This window comes from Euprymna scolopes, chromosome 35 (genome assembly GCF_053919585.1).
Source record: "Euprymna scolopes isolate OS-2025 chromosome 35, ASM5391958v1, whole genome shotgun sequence".
NCBI classification, from domain to species: domain Eukaryota; kingdom Metazoa; phylum Mollusca; class Cephalopoda; order Sepiida; family Sepiolidae; genus Euprymna; species Euprymna scolopes.
Genome location: NC_136516.1, coordinates 27,757,580 through 27,773,200, shown reverse-complemented (window position 1 = coordinate 27,773,200; position 15,621 = coordinate 27,757,580). Strand labels below are relative to the sequence as shown.

Below are 15,621 nucleotides of genomic sequence, written 5' to 3'. Positions count from 1 at the left end.
AAAATCATGTTTTTTTAATGAAATCTAAACAAAAACTATAAATTTAATTTGCTCTATCAAGTATATTGAGCCATTCTCTTTTCGGCTAGGATTGCCTTATATAATATTACCTCCTAAAAATATTTTATAAGACTTGATACCACACGATAAGTAAAAATTAAGTTTACAAGCTAAAAACTCCTGTAAACTTAAAGTAAATGTAAATCTTAATATTTATATAGTAATCCCAACCAAATAAAAAGGCTTAATACAAACAAAATAGGAACTGAAGTTTTTCATATAAGAACACAATTAAAGACTGAATTTATTGTTTGACAGGATTTGAGTATCCTGTGAAATAATAAGTTCTTTTATATACATATATGATGATGGACTCTCCGTCGATTTTCGACGTATGAGACTCCGACAATTGACCTGAAGGTCTAGAACTCAGCGTGTCGACATTCACTTAGACGTATGTGGCACTTTAGTCCTGCTAGAGACTTGCAATGGCGACCGCAGTGGTGACAGACATATAAATGCGAGAATTTAGCTCCACACTGCTCAGTATTATTTTTTGACTTGACTCTCGCTTCTTTTAGTTTTTCGATGCAAAACGCCGAGAACTCCTTGATTTTTCTGTCACACATTTCTATCCACTTCCTTCTGTCTTTTGCAGTTAGCTCAATGTTGTTATATTCAATATTTAGAACCTGCAAATTAGACTTTATTTTGTCTTTGTAACGCAACCATGGTCGTCCCACGTTTCGACGGCCTCTGTCTAATTGGCCATACAGGAGTTGCTTCGGTATCCTATCATCATCCATTCGCATCACATGACCTGCCCATCGAAGCTGCGACTAGATTAAGAAGCTTTCGATGTTGCTGATTTTACAAACTGGTGGGATTATACCTGACCACAAGGAGAGATGCACCCTTAGTCTTTGTTAAGACATGTATCTAGGAGAGGGAAACTCTGATATAAAACCTGAGGTCTGTTGTTCGCTTCCTCTGTGGCAAATCTTTGCACCGATTTAGTGCTATCAGCAGCACCAAAAAGTGTGGATACATATATATATATATGTATACTCATGAGCAAAAAAATGGGCCAAACAAATTTTATATATTTTATTGCACTAAAAAGCTATATTGAACACTTGAACAAGGAAACTTAAATGAGACTAATAACACAGAACAAGGCATTTACTTTAATAAATGCTTAGTATGGAATCGCATTCCCTTTTGATTTCTTTAAAAGATCAATCCTTTTAGACATGCTCTCAACCAAAGTGGAACACTGCAAAGAAGAGATGCTATTCCATTCGCTTTGCACAGTTCCCACAGTTTGTCATTATTCGATAAAGTTCTTCCAGTCAATACACGAGATATTATGGACCAAATATTCTCGATTGGGTTTAAATCGGGGCTTTGACCTGACCAAAATATCATATTAATTGAATTATCAGAAAACCATTTTCTTGTGACTTTAGCAGTGTGTGCAGGAGCATTATCATGTTGAAAAACAATGTTCTGAGATATTCCCAGCTTCTGTATACTTGGTAACAGTCCTGTTTCTGATATTCGAATGTATTCCTTTGCATTGATTGACTTCTCACATCTAATATGTTCCCCAACTCCTGCTGCAGTAAAAGTTCCCCATACCATTATCCCTCTATTCCCGTATTTAACTGTCGTTTTTATGCAATTTGGTTAAAATCTTTCTCCAGTTGTTCGATTGCACCATTCGAGAGCACCGGGAGCATCACTAACAAGACAAGATCTTGATTCATTTAACCAGAAAACATTCCTGAACTAGTCTGTATCTTTCTTGCCATAACACGAGAAAAATCTCACTATTATTGATGTTCTTCTTAGATAAAAATGGCTTCTTTGAACACCTTTTAGAAGAAAATCCCATTTCTTTCATTCGTCTAGATATTGTATATCTAGAAAGAGAATTTCCAGCCCATGTTTTGAATTCTTTGCTATGGTCAACATAAGTTTTCTTTCAATCCTTCAAAATAGTTAATTTAAGCCTGTGGTCGTCCTTCAAAGTGGGTGCTCTAGGGCAACCAGATCCAGATTTCCCTTTTACCAAGCATTCGACTTCGAACCTTTGACTAATTCGCTTCACTACAGAAAGAGATGTTTTCACTTTTTCTTTTCTTAAAATATCAAAAATCTTCTTGTAAGTCATTTTGGACTGCCTTAATCTTGCAATTCGGTTTTTTATATCCTCGCCAAGATGCGGTCTTACCATTTTTAGGATTCATTTTTCCACTTATTATTATATGCTATAATGATAATGATCTGCAAAATAGAAATTTTCAGTTAAAATTAACAAAAATTCATAGAAAAATATTGAAAAATCGATTTCTTCCTTCTTTCACGCTTGGTCCATTTCTTTTTGCTCATGAGTGTATATCTACTTGCATATAAAAGGTACTTTGTGTGGGTGAGTTTGTTCTCTATGAACTTAGAATGGCTGGACTGATTTGTTTTCAATTTCATACAAATGTACTTTATGTATCTGGCAGAGTTCTTTGATATGATTTGTATTGGAACGCTCCTGATAAGTATCCAAAATCAGAAAAATCCAATTAAAGAAGGAACATTTTGATCAAAGTTAACACCCTTATACAGCCTAACATCACAAGAGCATTTTAGAAGATTTAGCACATCACAAGCAGAAGGGCCTGGCATATAAAATCAACAGTAGGTTCTTTCATGTGACAGGGGCACATTTGAAATGAATGTTTCTGTTTAGAGTACAATTGAACCATGATACTTGACTTTTGCATTTTTAACTTCAAGTAAAGCTATTGTATTAAAATATATTTATAAAATAAGCAGTAGATTCTCTACAGTGCAATATAGACTACAATGTATTGTGGACTAAGTCACTGTGTGGAGGCATGTGAAGCTTCTTTCTGGTGTATCATAGTGGGTCCTCAACTGGAGCAAACAATCAATTGATTTGATTGGAAAATGGTTGATTTCACCGATTTCGCTGATAATAAAAATATTATTTGATCCCGGGTAACATCGGATCCTCTTGCTATTCTATATATAATACTAAGTAGCATGAATATTTTAGGATAAGAAAAAGAGAGTGACTTAATTAGAGAGAGTGAGCAAGGATGATTTTTTTTTTTTTTTACATAGGCATCACCACATTATCAAGGCCAAGAGGCCACTCAAGGATAAGGGATTGAGAGAGGAGCAAATAACATAAATAAAATGAGAGAAATGGAATGATGTAAATAATTAAAATAAAGATGGAGAATCATGAACTGAATAATTTTTTTTTTTTTTCAGGGTTACGTAGAAGATATAAAGTATCAAGCTGATGACGACAGTCTCGCATCCTGCGCACTACCGTCTGGCGATTTTCTGATTGTAAGTATTTTTGAAAATTTGCATTTTCTTTCCCTTGTTTGTTTCTGTTCTGTTTTAGAATCGGAAATTAAAAAATAATCGTGCATGGAATGTGCTCAGATGAACTCATAGCATTTGTGCCCATTCAGTGTACATAACCCCAACTAACCCCTCAAGCAGCAAAATCCCACCCTTTCACTGTTTAGGTCTCTAGATGTCAGAAAGCCTTCTACTCTAATAGATTTTTTTCTCTCTCAGACTGCTAGACTGTGGAAATCCCCTCCTGTTTCCTGTTTTCCTGACTGTACTAACCTGCAGAAGTTAAAATATAATGTGAGCAAACATCTCGCTGCTCAACTCCTCACAGGCCCCTGTTAAACACAGTCCTAAATAGTAGCCCTTTACATTCCAAGTGGCAATATGCCTTGTTTGGGATGGAAAAAAGTACCAAAAAATTATTCTTAATCTTTCCTGATTGTACTAACTATTCCTGTAATAGAAAAATGTAGTCATCCCAAGCAAATAAATGGCAGCATAAATCCAGTCAAAGAAGTTTTTTTCAGGCAAAAAATTAATCAAGTCGAAATCAGCAGAGCATAGTTCCCCTCTCGTGTCTAGACAGAAGAATTCATTATATTTTATGAAATGATTCTGTCATCTGACTGGTTCATTCTTATCACCCCTAGATTATAAATAGAATCATCCAAATCTTTGCACTCATCCACTTTCATTGCAACAGGCCTGACTTTCATAAAAAAAACACTTGTCTAGCTGAAACCACTATCAATAATTTCCTCCACTCTTTATCTGTGCTTAAACCTAAACATAGATTCCATGAACAAAGCTTTTTTCTTAGAACTGCACACCTGTGGAACTCTATTCCGTTTCCCTGCTTTCCAACTGACTACAATATGGTCATCTTCAAGTCCAATGTAAACAAGTTCTTGATGAGCTGTTCCCTTAAATAATCCAATTTACCAAAGTGCTATTACTAATGATTGCTATGATATTTCGATATTTTCCCATTGACTACTGTACACTCATTAACCTTTATCCTCGAGTGACCTCCGGGTCTTGATAAATGATGACACCTTTGTAAAAAATAAAAGAGTAACCGGTGAAAAAGTTATTAATAATAACAATAGCGCACAATCATTTGAAGTTTATGAATGCATTCAAGATTTTCCCTTTTCTTTTTTCAGCATACAATATGCATAAACCTTTCCCTTCCCCTGCACCATGTCGCCGTTCCAAACGTGCTTGCTTTCATTCATGATTCAGAAGAAAAAAAAACAAGAGCAAGATTTTATCAGCTTAGGAAAAATTTTAAAAGATATTAACAAGGATACTTTGCATTGCCTGGGAAAAAAAAACAATTCTGTTTCTTTGCTCTTGTAGGAATCTGGTGGACCAATTCATTCCCTCCAGCAGATTATCCATCCGAGGGTTCATTATATATTAAACTACTGGAATCTTATTGTATAGATAACACAATGCATTATTAGGTGTTGCAATAATGCTGATTTCTTTTTTTTTTTTTTTTTACAAAGAAGTCACCACTTATCAAGGCTCTGAGGCCACTCGAGGATAAGGGTTATTGAGTGTACAGTAATTAATGGGATAATCGTTATAGTTGTTATTAATGGAAATTTGGTAGATTGGATTGCTTAAGGGGGCGGTTCATAAAGAATTTGTTTATGTTGGACTTGAAGACAACCAAGTTGTAGTCAGATGGGAAACAGGCAAACGAAAGCTTTGTTCATGGAATCTACGTTTTGAATTAGGCACAGTTAAAGAGTGGGGAAAGTTATTGACGGTGGTTTGATGAGCACTTGCCGTGGAAATAAGGATAAAACAAAGACAGGCTTGCAACAATACTAGTTAATGCCTCCATTCAGTCTTGAAAGACAAAGGATAACCCCTGTATGGAGCAGCTGCACATGTAATTGGGAGGCAAGAGTTGCGCAATCTCCAGCCACACCTCTGAGTCGGCACTGCTTGAGTCCAGTGGCAAGAATCCAGGACGACTGAAAACAATGCCGAGATAAGCGGAGAGCACATAGAGCACCTGGAAGTCCCAAATGGTCACCCATTTAGTATTGACCAGGTTCAACGTTGCTTAACTTCGGTGATCCAACAGGAACCGATGTGTCAGCATAATTGTGCCATATAACAACACTAGTATTGTTTTTTGAAATAACGTCTTCTTAGGAGACAATCGACTAAACTGAACAAACCTTTAAAGGATACTAGCAAGGATGCCCGGTGTTGCTTGGGAACAAATGGACAACTCTATATCTTCCTGCTGTTGCACGATGATGGATTAATATTTGTAGATACCTGCAGATCATCTATCTGATGGTTCATTGCATAACTAGCTAAATTTCCATGAACAGAGTTTCTTTCCAACCGTTGAAACATTATCATTGGATTGCTTCCCTGTAGAGTACAACAAGGTTATTTTTATATTTTACACACAATGCCAACACACACTTGTCATAAGTCATTACATTTTGTTCATTCTATTAATCAATTTCAATCCTCTCATAATATTCTTCATCATTGAATTGGCAATCTATCCACTACATTAACTCTTATCCTTAAGTGGCTTTTAGCTTTGATAAATGGTGATTAATTAGTAAAAACTTTTTTCTTTCTCAAGCAGAATTTCCATGAACAGAGTTTCTTTCTAACTGTGGAACACATTATTACAGAACTACTTCCCTGCAGACTACAACTTGGTCATTTCCAAATCCAATGTTGACAAATACTTGTTATAAATCATTCTCAAATGTAATTAAATTTTGTTCATATCATTTTCGTCATTTTAAATCTTCTCATAATATTATTCAGCATTCAATTAAATATCCAGTCATCACTTATAGCACTTATCCTTGAGTGGATTTTAGCCTTGATAAATGTAGATTCATTAGTTTAATAAAAAAAATGGACATAAAAATTTTTATCTTGAAGAAATGAGCAAACCTTTTCCAAAATGTTGCTTCTTCCCTCCATTTTGTTTGTTTATTTCAGGTTTGTGGCATCGTGTATTTAAGTCGGATTGTTGCCGAAAAGATTCTCTACTTTCATGTGAAACCACCTCTCGACAGTTGTACGTATATTGGACTGGACAGTGGTCAAGAACCAAAAGAGGTATGCATTGATATCATTGATATGTGTATAGTTTGAATAACTACTAGCCACCATTCTTAAGTGTCTTTGGTCTCCGTATAAGCATTTGTCAAGACAAACTGACACGAAGATTCTTCATTCGATTTCATTTTTCATTTGGTTCTACAATGAACGAATCAACAAGTTATCCAATAAAAACCGGTAATAAATACATAATAATATGATAAGTTATGTAATAAATTATACTTTAATAATATATTAATAATAATAAGATAAATTATATTTTAATAATATATTAATAATAAGACAAATTATTTATTAATAATATATTAATAAAAATAAATTGTATTTTGATAATATATTATTAATAATAAATTTCATAATGATATACTAATAATAATAAGATAAATTATATTTTAATAATATATTAATAATAAATTATTTATTAATAATATATTAATAATAATAAGACAAATTATTTATCAATAATATATTAATAATAAATTATATTTTAATAATATATTAATAATAATAAGACAAATTATTTATTAATAATATATTAATAATAATACATTATATATTAATAATAATACATTATATATTAATAATATATTAATAATAATAAATTATATATTAATAATATATTATTAATAATAAATTATATATTAATAATATGTTATTAGTAATAAGTTATATATTATTAATAATAATATATTATCTATATATATAAAAGGCAAATGCGCGCGCATTTTTGTATGTCTCAAAAAGGCTTTTTTCGCCGACGATCCCGTTTATATAGCCCCTAGATAATAATGTGTACGATTTGCGAAGCGCGTTGCGTCTAGATTTATTTACATCGATTTTTACAAAATTCTTGCTATTTCAGCCCATCTTGTGTTCGTTCAGCTTTTTTATATAAAACCGAAACTAATTCAAAGCTAAGAATTGTTCCCGGCATCATCATTCAACTATCAATCTATGTGCGATCTCTCTGAAACAATATCCACCAATTACACACGTCTTCCAGTCCGAACAACTGCTACAATAAAATAAATTTTACATACTATTGTGCCAGTATGTGACCCCATCGACAGACCGCCAATGCTAAAATGTTGTGTGCCGTGGATTTCTACCTCCATCTCTTCATCGATCTCGTTGGCCATATCATCATCTTTTTGTTCACACTGGTGACTACCGACGAAACACGCATGGGTCACAAAATGAAAGAGAAACAAAAAAAGGAAAAGCACAACGACAAATGTTTCACAATATATCTGACGGTTGGACTTGTGAGTCTGTGTGTCCTCTCCGAGTTCTTTTGATGTTACGTTTGTCTTTCAGCTTGCAACTCTTCTCGATCTCTGTCTCACGGTCAACTCTAAAACTGTCCATGCATCGTCAATCGCTGCCCGCTATAAACTGACTAGTATGGCATTGCGATCTCAAATCCCTCCACTCGAGCTGACCAGAAGATGCCCTTCCTTCTCTAACCATCTCATTGACCCTCCACCCCACCCCCCACCCGTCAAGTGCTGTTGCTTCTTTTTGTTATCTGTTATATAGATTTCTATTGTCATTTGCCAAATCTAAAAGCTTGATCTAAAAATATCTACAGGTTAATTGTTAGTCATTTCCTACTTATCTTTATCCCCCCCCTCCACTCTGCACTTAGTGACCCGGGTCATCTTCATAGTATCACACTATTTTACGTTTTTCTATATTAATTTTTAATTTCCATCAATCTTCCGAATATGACAACTTATTTCGAACCATCTTTTTTATTTCTTACTTTATAAACGTGAACAAATTGTGTCAACTCGCCAAGTTCTGTTTTGAAATTTATAGCATTAGGTAGCAAAATCTGGCCATTAAGGGTTGAAGACATGTGTTGCATGGAGAGTAATGATATAAAAATGATACGATCGATGTGTAATGTGAGTCTTAAAGACAGGTTTGGTTCTTTTCAGCGATGTATCATTTTTTGTTTATTTGGGAGTCACCGCTTATCAAAGCCTGATAGCCACTCGAGGATAAGGGTTAATGAATGCAAGGTGGTATTTTAATAATCCTTAATGGTGTACATTGGGTAGAATTTGATTATTTATGGGAACAGCTCAACAAGATTTGAAGGCTAATATGTTGTATTCAACCGGGAAGCAGGCCAGTGGAACAGTAGTTCTGGAAAAGAAGCTTTGTCCATGGAATCTGCATTTAGATTTAAGCACAGATAGAGAGTGGGGGAAATCGTATATAGTGGTTGTAGCTAGTTGAGTGTTTTTTGTGAAAGTTTGGCAAAGGGGGACCATAGATTGGAGTTCAGACGAGGACCTGACATAAAAATAACAATAGAATAATAATTAATTTTATAATCTCAGTCTTCCCTGTAATTCCAATTTCTCCTAGTCTTTTTTCCAAGTTCTTTGGGGCTGTTCCTAATGTTTCTACAAATTTTGATATTGATTTTTTTCATGTTCCATATTTTTTCCAGCTTTTTTTTCGAAGGCCACTCGAGGATAAGGGTTAATGAATGCTACGTGGTATTTTAATAATCGTTAATGGTGTAAATTGGGTAGAATTTGATTATTTATGGGGACGGCTCAACAAAAACTTGTTTACATGTAATTTGAAGGCTATCATGTTGAGTGGGGGAAATCGCATGTAGTGGTTGTAGCTAGTCAAGTGTTTTTGTGAACGTTTAGCAACGGGGAACCATAGATTGGAGATCAGCATCTTTAAAATGTTTTAAGAATGGCCTCAATTTTTTTTACAGTTGTCGCTTTTCTTCGACTTGTTATTCCCGATGGTGACTGGTGTGACCGAAAATGATTTTACTTCAAAATATTCGTCAAACCTCATGAAAGAAATAAAGAAGATTTTATGGGATGAGCTTCATGATTTCAAAATCTCTCCCTGTATGTATACACGTTTTTGTTTTTATGAAAAAAAAAAGATGATGTAATATCCTTTGGAGCTCAGTGCATCATCTTAAAATGTATCTTTGCTGCTTCTACAGATAAAGGACAGATAAAATAAATTGCATTCCAAATAAAAGCTCTGATATACTTACGTATCAGGCAAAGATAAGTATCCTCACCAAAAAGTAGGAAAAATTATTAAGTGGAATTACTTAAGTAAAAATCAGTTTTATCGTAAATTGCATTTTAAGAGAAATGTAAATATTTGCCCAAATGACAAACTGAGTTATCTCCCCTGCTTTTGGATAACTCTCTAAAATTACTAAATTTATAAAACTGCAATTTATTATAAAATTAGAAGATGAAACATTTATTCAACAAAATAATCGTTATAAATATTTTAACTGGCTGTAAAATATTTGATTTATTCCAAATTCCCAATCTATATATTAAATTTATTTCAATAACATTGCACATTAGTTCAATTGTCCATTGATACCTGCAGTTTCATGGAAAGACTAGAAATTTAGCCTGTAGGCCTACAAAACTATCAAACATGACCGCTTTCATCTGCAAGACTCTAATATATAACAGTAAATTGCATTTTAAGAAAAATGTCAACATTTGCCCAAATGACGGACTGAATTATATCCCCTGCATTTGGACAACTCTTTAAAATTACTTAATATGATGATATGCAATTCAAGATAAAAATAATATAACCAAATCAATAACTGACCTTTCTGCCTGCACCTAATCATTAACATGTACCATCTAATATATCTACTAGCAAACATATCCATAATGTTATATTATATAATGAGGTCTTAGTTATGTGTTTGTGTTATTTATTTTGGTTATTTATTTAACTTTCTTATAAGTTCTTTTTATTTATCAAGTTAAATATCTATGAATGTATGTGTGTCAGAGCATCTATGTATGTATGATAAATTTGACATACGTGGTTCTGCTCTGCTACCTTCGCTGTGGAGCACTCTTCATCATTGATCATCTTGAGGGAGCTGATTCTGCTAACCAAAGACAAACGCATACGAGATAGACTTAAGACAATTCTTGGTTTTTTATATATCTATTTATTCACACCACAGGCGTTTCTTAGCAGACTGGAGTAAAGTAACCGTCGCCCCCTTTTGAAGAGACCTTGATCTCACATGTTGTCTCTGTCATGTCTAGGAATCAACTCAACTAAAATTGACTAAATTTCCACAAACCAGAACTTTTGATATGTCAGATCCAGCTTCATCTACCCAGTTTTCCGATGCAAGTTTTAATTGGTCATAGAGTCTGATTTATCATGACATCCTGACCCTTCATTATTGTTTTTCACAATTGTTATTCTTTAGCTAGACAGATAAATGGATATGTGTATATATATACATGTGTGTGTGTATATGTATGTATATATATATATATATATATATATATATATATATATATATATATATATACTAGCAGGGGTGCCCGGCGTTGCTCGGGTGTTTGGAGGTGTATGCTGTGCAAAAAAAAAGCAAAAAAACAAAAAAATGGTTAATTTTTTAAAACTTTGACCCCTATTATGACCCCTTAAAATTTATTGTTTCGGGCTCAAATCACTTTATTAAGTTAGATCCATGTTCAAGGAACCTAAATCTAAAATTTCAAGTGTCTAGACCCAAAATTGTCGGAGGAGTTTGGTAGAGTTCTTAAAGGTCAAATCGTTGAAATTTGACCCCTTAACAGCCAAATTTCTGGCTGACACCCGTCACATCGATTTTCCCAAATCTCAGTACCCGGTATTTCAAATTTCGAGTCTATAGACTAAAAATTGACAGAGTTATTGCGTAGGGAAATGTACACAGACAGACAGACACACAGACAGACACGTTCACTTTTATAGATATATAGATATATATATATATATATAAAATTTAAATATGTTTTTAACTCTTTTTCAAGATGTCTTTTAACATGTTTTATTAATCATTTGCTCATATATATATATATATATATATATATATATATATATATATATATACACACCTCATAAGTTTATTTATTTATTTATTTTTTTTTTTTTTTTTTTTTTTATTATATTTTCACCCCAAACAAGGCACATTGCCACTTTGGTGTAGGGGGCTACTATCAGGGAAAACATCTACTGGGGCACTATGTAGGGATTAGGGCAGCGAGATGTTGGTTCACGTTGCACTTGAACTTATGCATGTCAGTACAGTTGGGGAAGCAGTGACCTGGAATGGAATTCCAAAGTCTAGCAGTTCTGGGGAAGAAACTACTGGAGTAGAACGATCTTTTACATCTAGGGATCTCTACAGTGTGGGGGTGGGATTTTGCAGCTTGTCGGGTCTGTCGAGGGTGTTCACGTCGTGGGGGCACAAGTGCTTGCAGTTCTTCAGAGCATTCACCATTATAATACTTGTAGAACAGGCAGAGGGATGCAACGTTTCGACGATGGGACAGAGGCTGAAGTTTTGATGCCAGTTTAGGGCCTATCAGATTTGCGACTCTCTTTTGAACCCTGTCAAGGAGAGAGAGACTAGTAGCCGAAGCACCGGCCCAAATATGACAGCAATACTCCATACATGGGCGAATAGTGGCCTTATAGAGGTACAGGATACTTTCGGGTGTTAGAAGTTTTCTAGCACGGTAGAGAGAGCCCACCTTCCTCGCAGCGGCCCTGGCAATGCCCTCGATGTAATTGTTCCAGCTCATGTTTCCTGTGAACGTTAGGCCAAGGAGCTTGAAAGACGTACTCTCAGCTAAAGAGTTGTTGGCCATTGCTATAGGTGGTAGAGAAGGTTTCCTGTAATTATTGAATGAAACCAGTTTTGTCTTGGTGGCATTGAACGTTACCATCCATTTTTGTCCCCATTCCACTACTGATTTGAGGTCATCCTCCAGTGTTTCTGCCATTACTTTAGATATATGTTCATTTGTTTTCCTGTCGTGCCTGCTATAGAGTGTGGTGTCATCAGCATATATACCCATCTCAGAGGCAATTTTATCGGGGAGGTCATTTATGAATATCAGGAACAGCAGAGGACCAAGGATAGATCCCTGGGGCACTCCGGCATTTATATTATATTGTTTAGACGTACGACCGTCGAGGACAACCTGGATTTTTCTCTTATCTAAGAAGGATTTAATTATGTTAAGTATTCTACCAGTGATACCGTAAGATCTAATCTTCCTGAGGAGACCCTCATGCCATACCCTGTCAAAAGCCTTAGATATATCTAGAGCTACCGCTCTGCCCTCTCCCGCTTTGTCCAGTGAATGGTATATGCGTTCAGAGATTACAGTGAGGATGTCTGCCGTGGAACGGGCTTGTCTAAATCCATATTGATGGTCGGTCAGAAGTTTAGCATCTGTAAGGTGCTGGACTAGAGCATGGTTAATTAAGGTCTCAAATATTTTGGCAAAAAGTGGGAGAAGGCTAATAGGGCGATAATTTAATGGGTCAGTTCTTTCGCCAGAATTCTTGAATACTGGTACCACAGAAGCAGTTTTCCAGCAGCTCGGAAAGCAAGATTCATTAAGGCATTTGTTGTAGAGTTTGGAGAGAACTGGAGCTACTTCGGCTGAGCACTTTTTTAATAGCACAGCTGGGATGAGGTCGGGTCCACATGCTTTGGAAGTGTCAAGGTTTTTTATGATAGCATGCACCTGAGCAGGGGTGATTTCCAGATCGTCTAGCTTGGCGTCTGTCCGCATAGGAAAGTCAGGTAGGGGGTGGTTTAAAGGGTCCAGTGTAGAGTTGGAGGCAAACCGACTGGCAAGCATGTTAGCCTTCTCGGTTGCTGAGCAAAGAACCTCGTGATTGTTGGTTAGTGGGGGAATCGTTGATTGCCCATTATTTACTACACTGTTGTAGATTTTCCAGAAGTCACGAGTTCCTAATTTTTGTGCTTCGATGCGTTTTTTAGTGGTTTCCGTAAATTCCCTCTTAGCTGTCGCTATTTCTTTCTTAACGTTACATACCATATTTCTTAACGTTATTATACCATATTTCTTCAAACAGTATATTTATGCAGATAGATGTGAAAAGTCTTTATTAAAGTTTGTGCCTATTTCCATTCTGTGGAGGCCAGACCCCACAATTTTATTATACCATCCCTATTTAAGTTAAAACATACTTATCAAAGTATTCTTATGTACATCTATATCAAAAACACTTGTAAACATTTTTTTTTTTTTTTTTATTTCCATATTTTGTGGACCAGGCGCGAATGCAGACCCCCACAATTTTAATGAACCACCGTTCTGCCAGATCAAACATACCCATTCCTGTGTCTTGATACATCTTCTATCATTATATGTAATCAGTTTTTTAAAATAGTCAATCATATAGGAGCCTATTCGTGACCACACACACACACACACACACAGATTCAGCTTTATATTATAGATATATATAGATAGATTGATAAACCCGATTCTGAATAATTATTTTCCAACTGGTGTTGCCCGGCAGCTACATAACATCATTTAACAGCTGTAATTTGATGAACTTTGTATGGAGAGTAGACACTTGAACTTGAATAGACATTCAGCAGCTGCATAACTCTTGCTTCCTTTAGTCCTCATATTCCATGAATGGCGTTTCTAACAAAGGAGAAAGAATTGCTATTTTCCATCAACACTTATCGTTGGCTAATTTTTGACATTGAAGTATGTTTCTTTACTTTAAACTCCTTGTATCAAGTGGCTTGATGCCTTGTCTGGAGCTATTTCTATAAAAACAATTGTAATGGTTAGGAGTTTTAAAAAGTTATTGATTAATAATCAGTTTAATGTTTTAATGTGTTTATCACAACTTTTTATATCGAATCATCTGAATCTGTACTTTAATTTTTAATTCACATTTTTTTTTTAACTATTCTTTTTTCATACCAAAGTATTATTTTTTCTGTGTTTGTGAATTTATTGAGATGAGGATTGATTATTCATATTATTTGGCTTCTTCAGACTACTGTTCTCATCTTGAGTGTTATTTTCACAACTGGATTCGATAAGATACACTGGAAGAAGTTCAGAGGTTGCATCAGCCGAAATGTTGTTAAGTTATGGCGTAAAGGCCTACTTCACAAGATTTCCAGCTACAATATAACTGGAAATGTTTTCTTAATCATTAAATCATTTCTCTCTGATAGGCTTATAAGAGTAGTGGTTGATGGGCAGAAATCAGAGGCCCACAGTATTAAGGATGAAGTCCCTCAGGGGTCCATCCTGGGCCCAACTCTCTTCCTGATCTACATCAATGATCTCCCAAAACACATACTTAAATCATTCGTTGACATCTATGCTGATGACACGACCATCTATGGCAACACATCAAAGGCCGTAAATGACAAAGTTCTCTCTGATTCTCTCTCCGCTGATCTTGAGCGTGTGGTACAGTGGGGGAAGAGGTGACTGGTTACTTTTAATGCATCTAAAACCAAGCTCCTATCTTTACATCATCAACGCTCTGATCCCCAGCTGGCATCAATTGAAATCGTCTAGGGGATGCTCCATGTTTTGATAAACTTTTAGGATTGACCTTTACTCCTGACCTGAAATGGAACACGTATATCAAGTCTGTTGCCAAGGTCGCTGGAAAAATGGTGGGATCCTTCTACCGCTCTAGAAAATATCTCACTGCTGATGCAATTCTCTATCTATATAAAAGCCAAGTACATCCAAGGATGAAGTACTGCTGCCACATCTGGGCAAGAGTTGCTAAAAACAGCCTATCCTGCCTTGACAGAATACAAAATAGGCTTTGTAACCTAGTGGGGGATGCCCTTTTCTATTCCCTGCAACCTCTCTCCCAGAGAAGAGATATTGCGAGCCTGTTCTCGTTTTATGATTATTTCCATGGCAAGTGCTCGTCTGAGCTCCAATCTCTGGTCCCCTCTCGCCAATCTTTCACGAAAAACACTTGTCTAGCTGAAACCATTGTCAATAATTTTCCCTATTCTTTATCTGTGCCTAAATCAAAACGTAGATTCCATGAACAAAGCTTCTTTCTTAGAAGTGCATGCCTGTGGAACTCTCTTCCATTTGCCTGTTTTCCTCCTGACTACAACTTGGATGTCTTCAAGTCCAACATAAACAAATTCCTGATAAACCGCCCCCTTAAGTAAGACACTTTATCAAATCTCCATTACTAACGATTACTACGATATTATCCCATTGATTACTGTACACACAATAA

The 15,621-nt window shown here is 35.3% G+C and overlaps 1 protein-coding gene across 3 annotated transcripts in view; it reads left to right on the top strand.

Annotated features, from left to right (window-relative positions):
• Positions 1-15,621, top strand: part of LOC145259761 (L-fucose kinase-like) — a 153,427-nt gene that overhangs the window by 60,626 nt on the left and 77,180 nt on the right. For all 3 annotated transcript variants that reach the window (XM_080117497.1, XM_080117496.1, XM_080117498.1), the window contains 3 exons: positions 3,298-3,378; positions 6,391-6,510; positions 9,260-9,401. In XM_080117497.1, the coding sequence (XP_079973623.1) occupies positions 3,298-3,378; positions 6,391-6,510; positions 9,260-9,401 (343 nt within the window). The remainder of the gene's footprint in view (positions 1-3,297; positions 3,379-6,390; positions 6,511-9,259; positions 9,402-15,621) is intronic.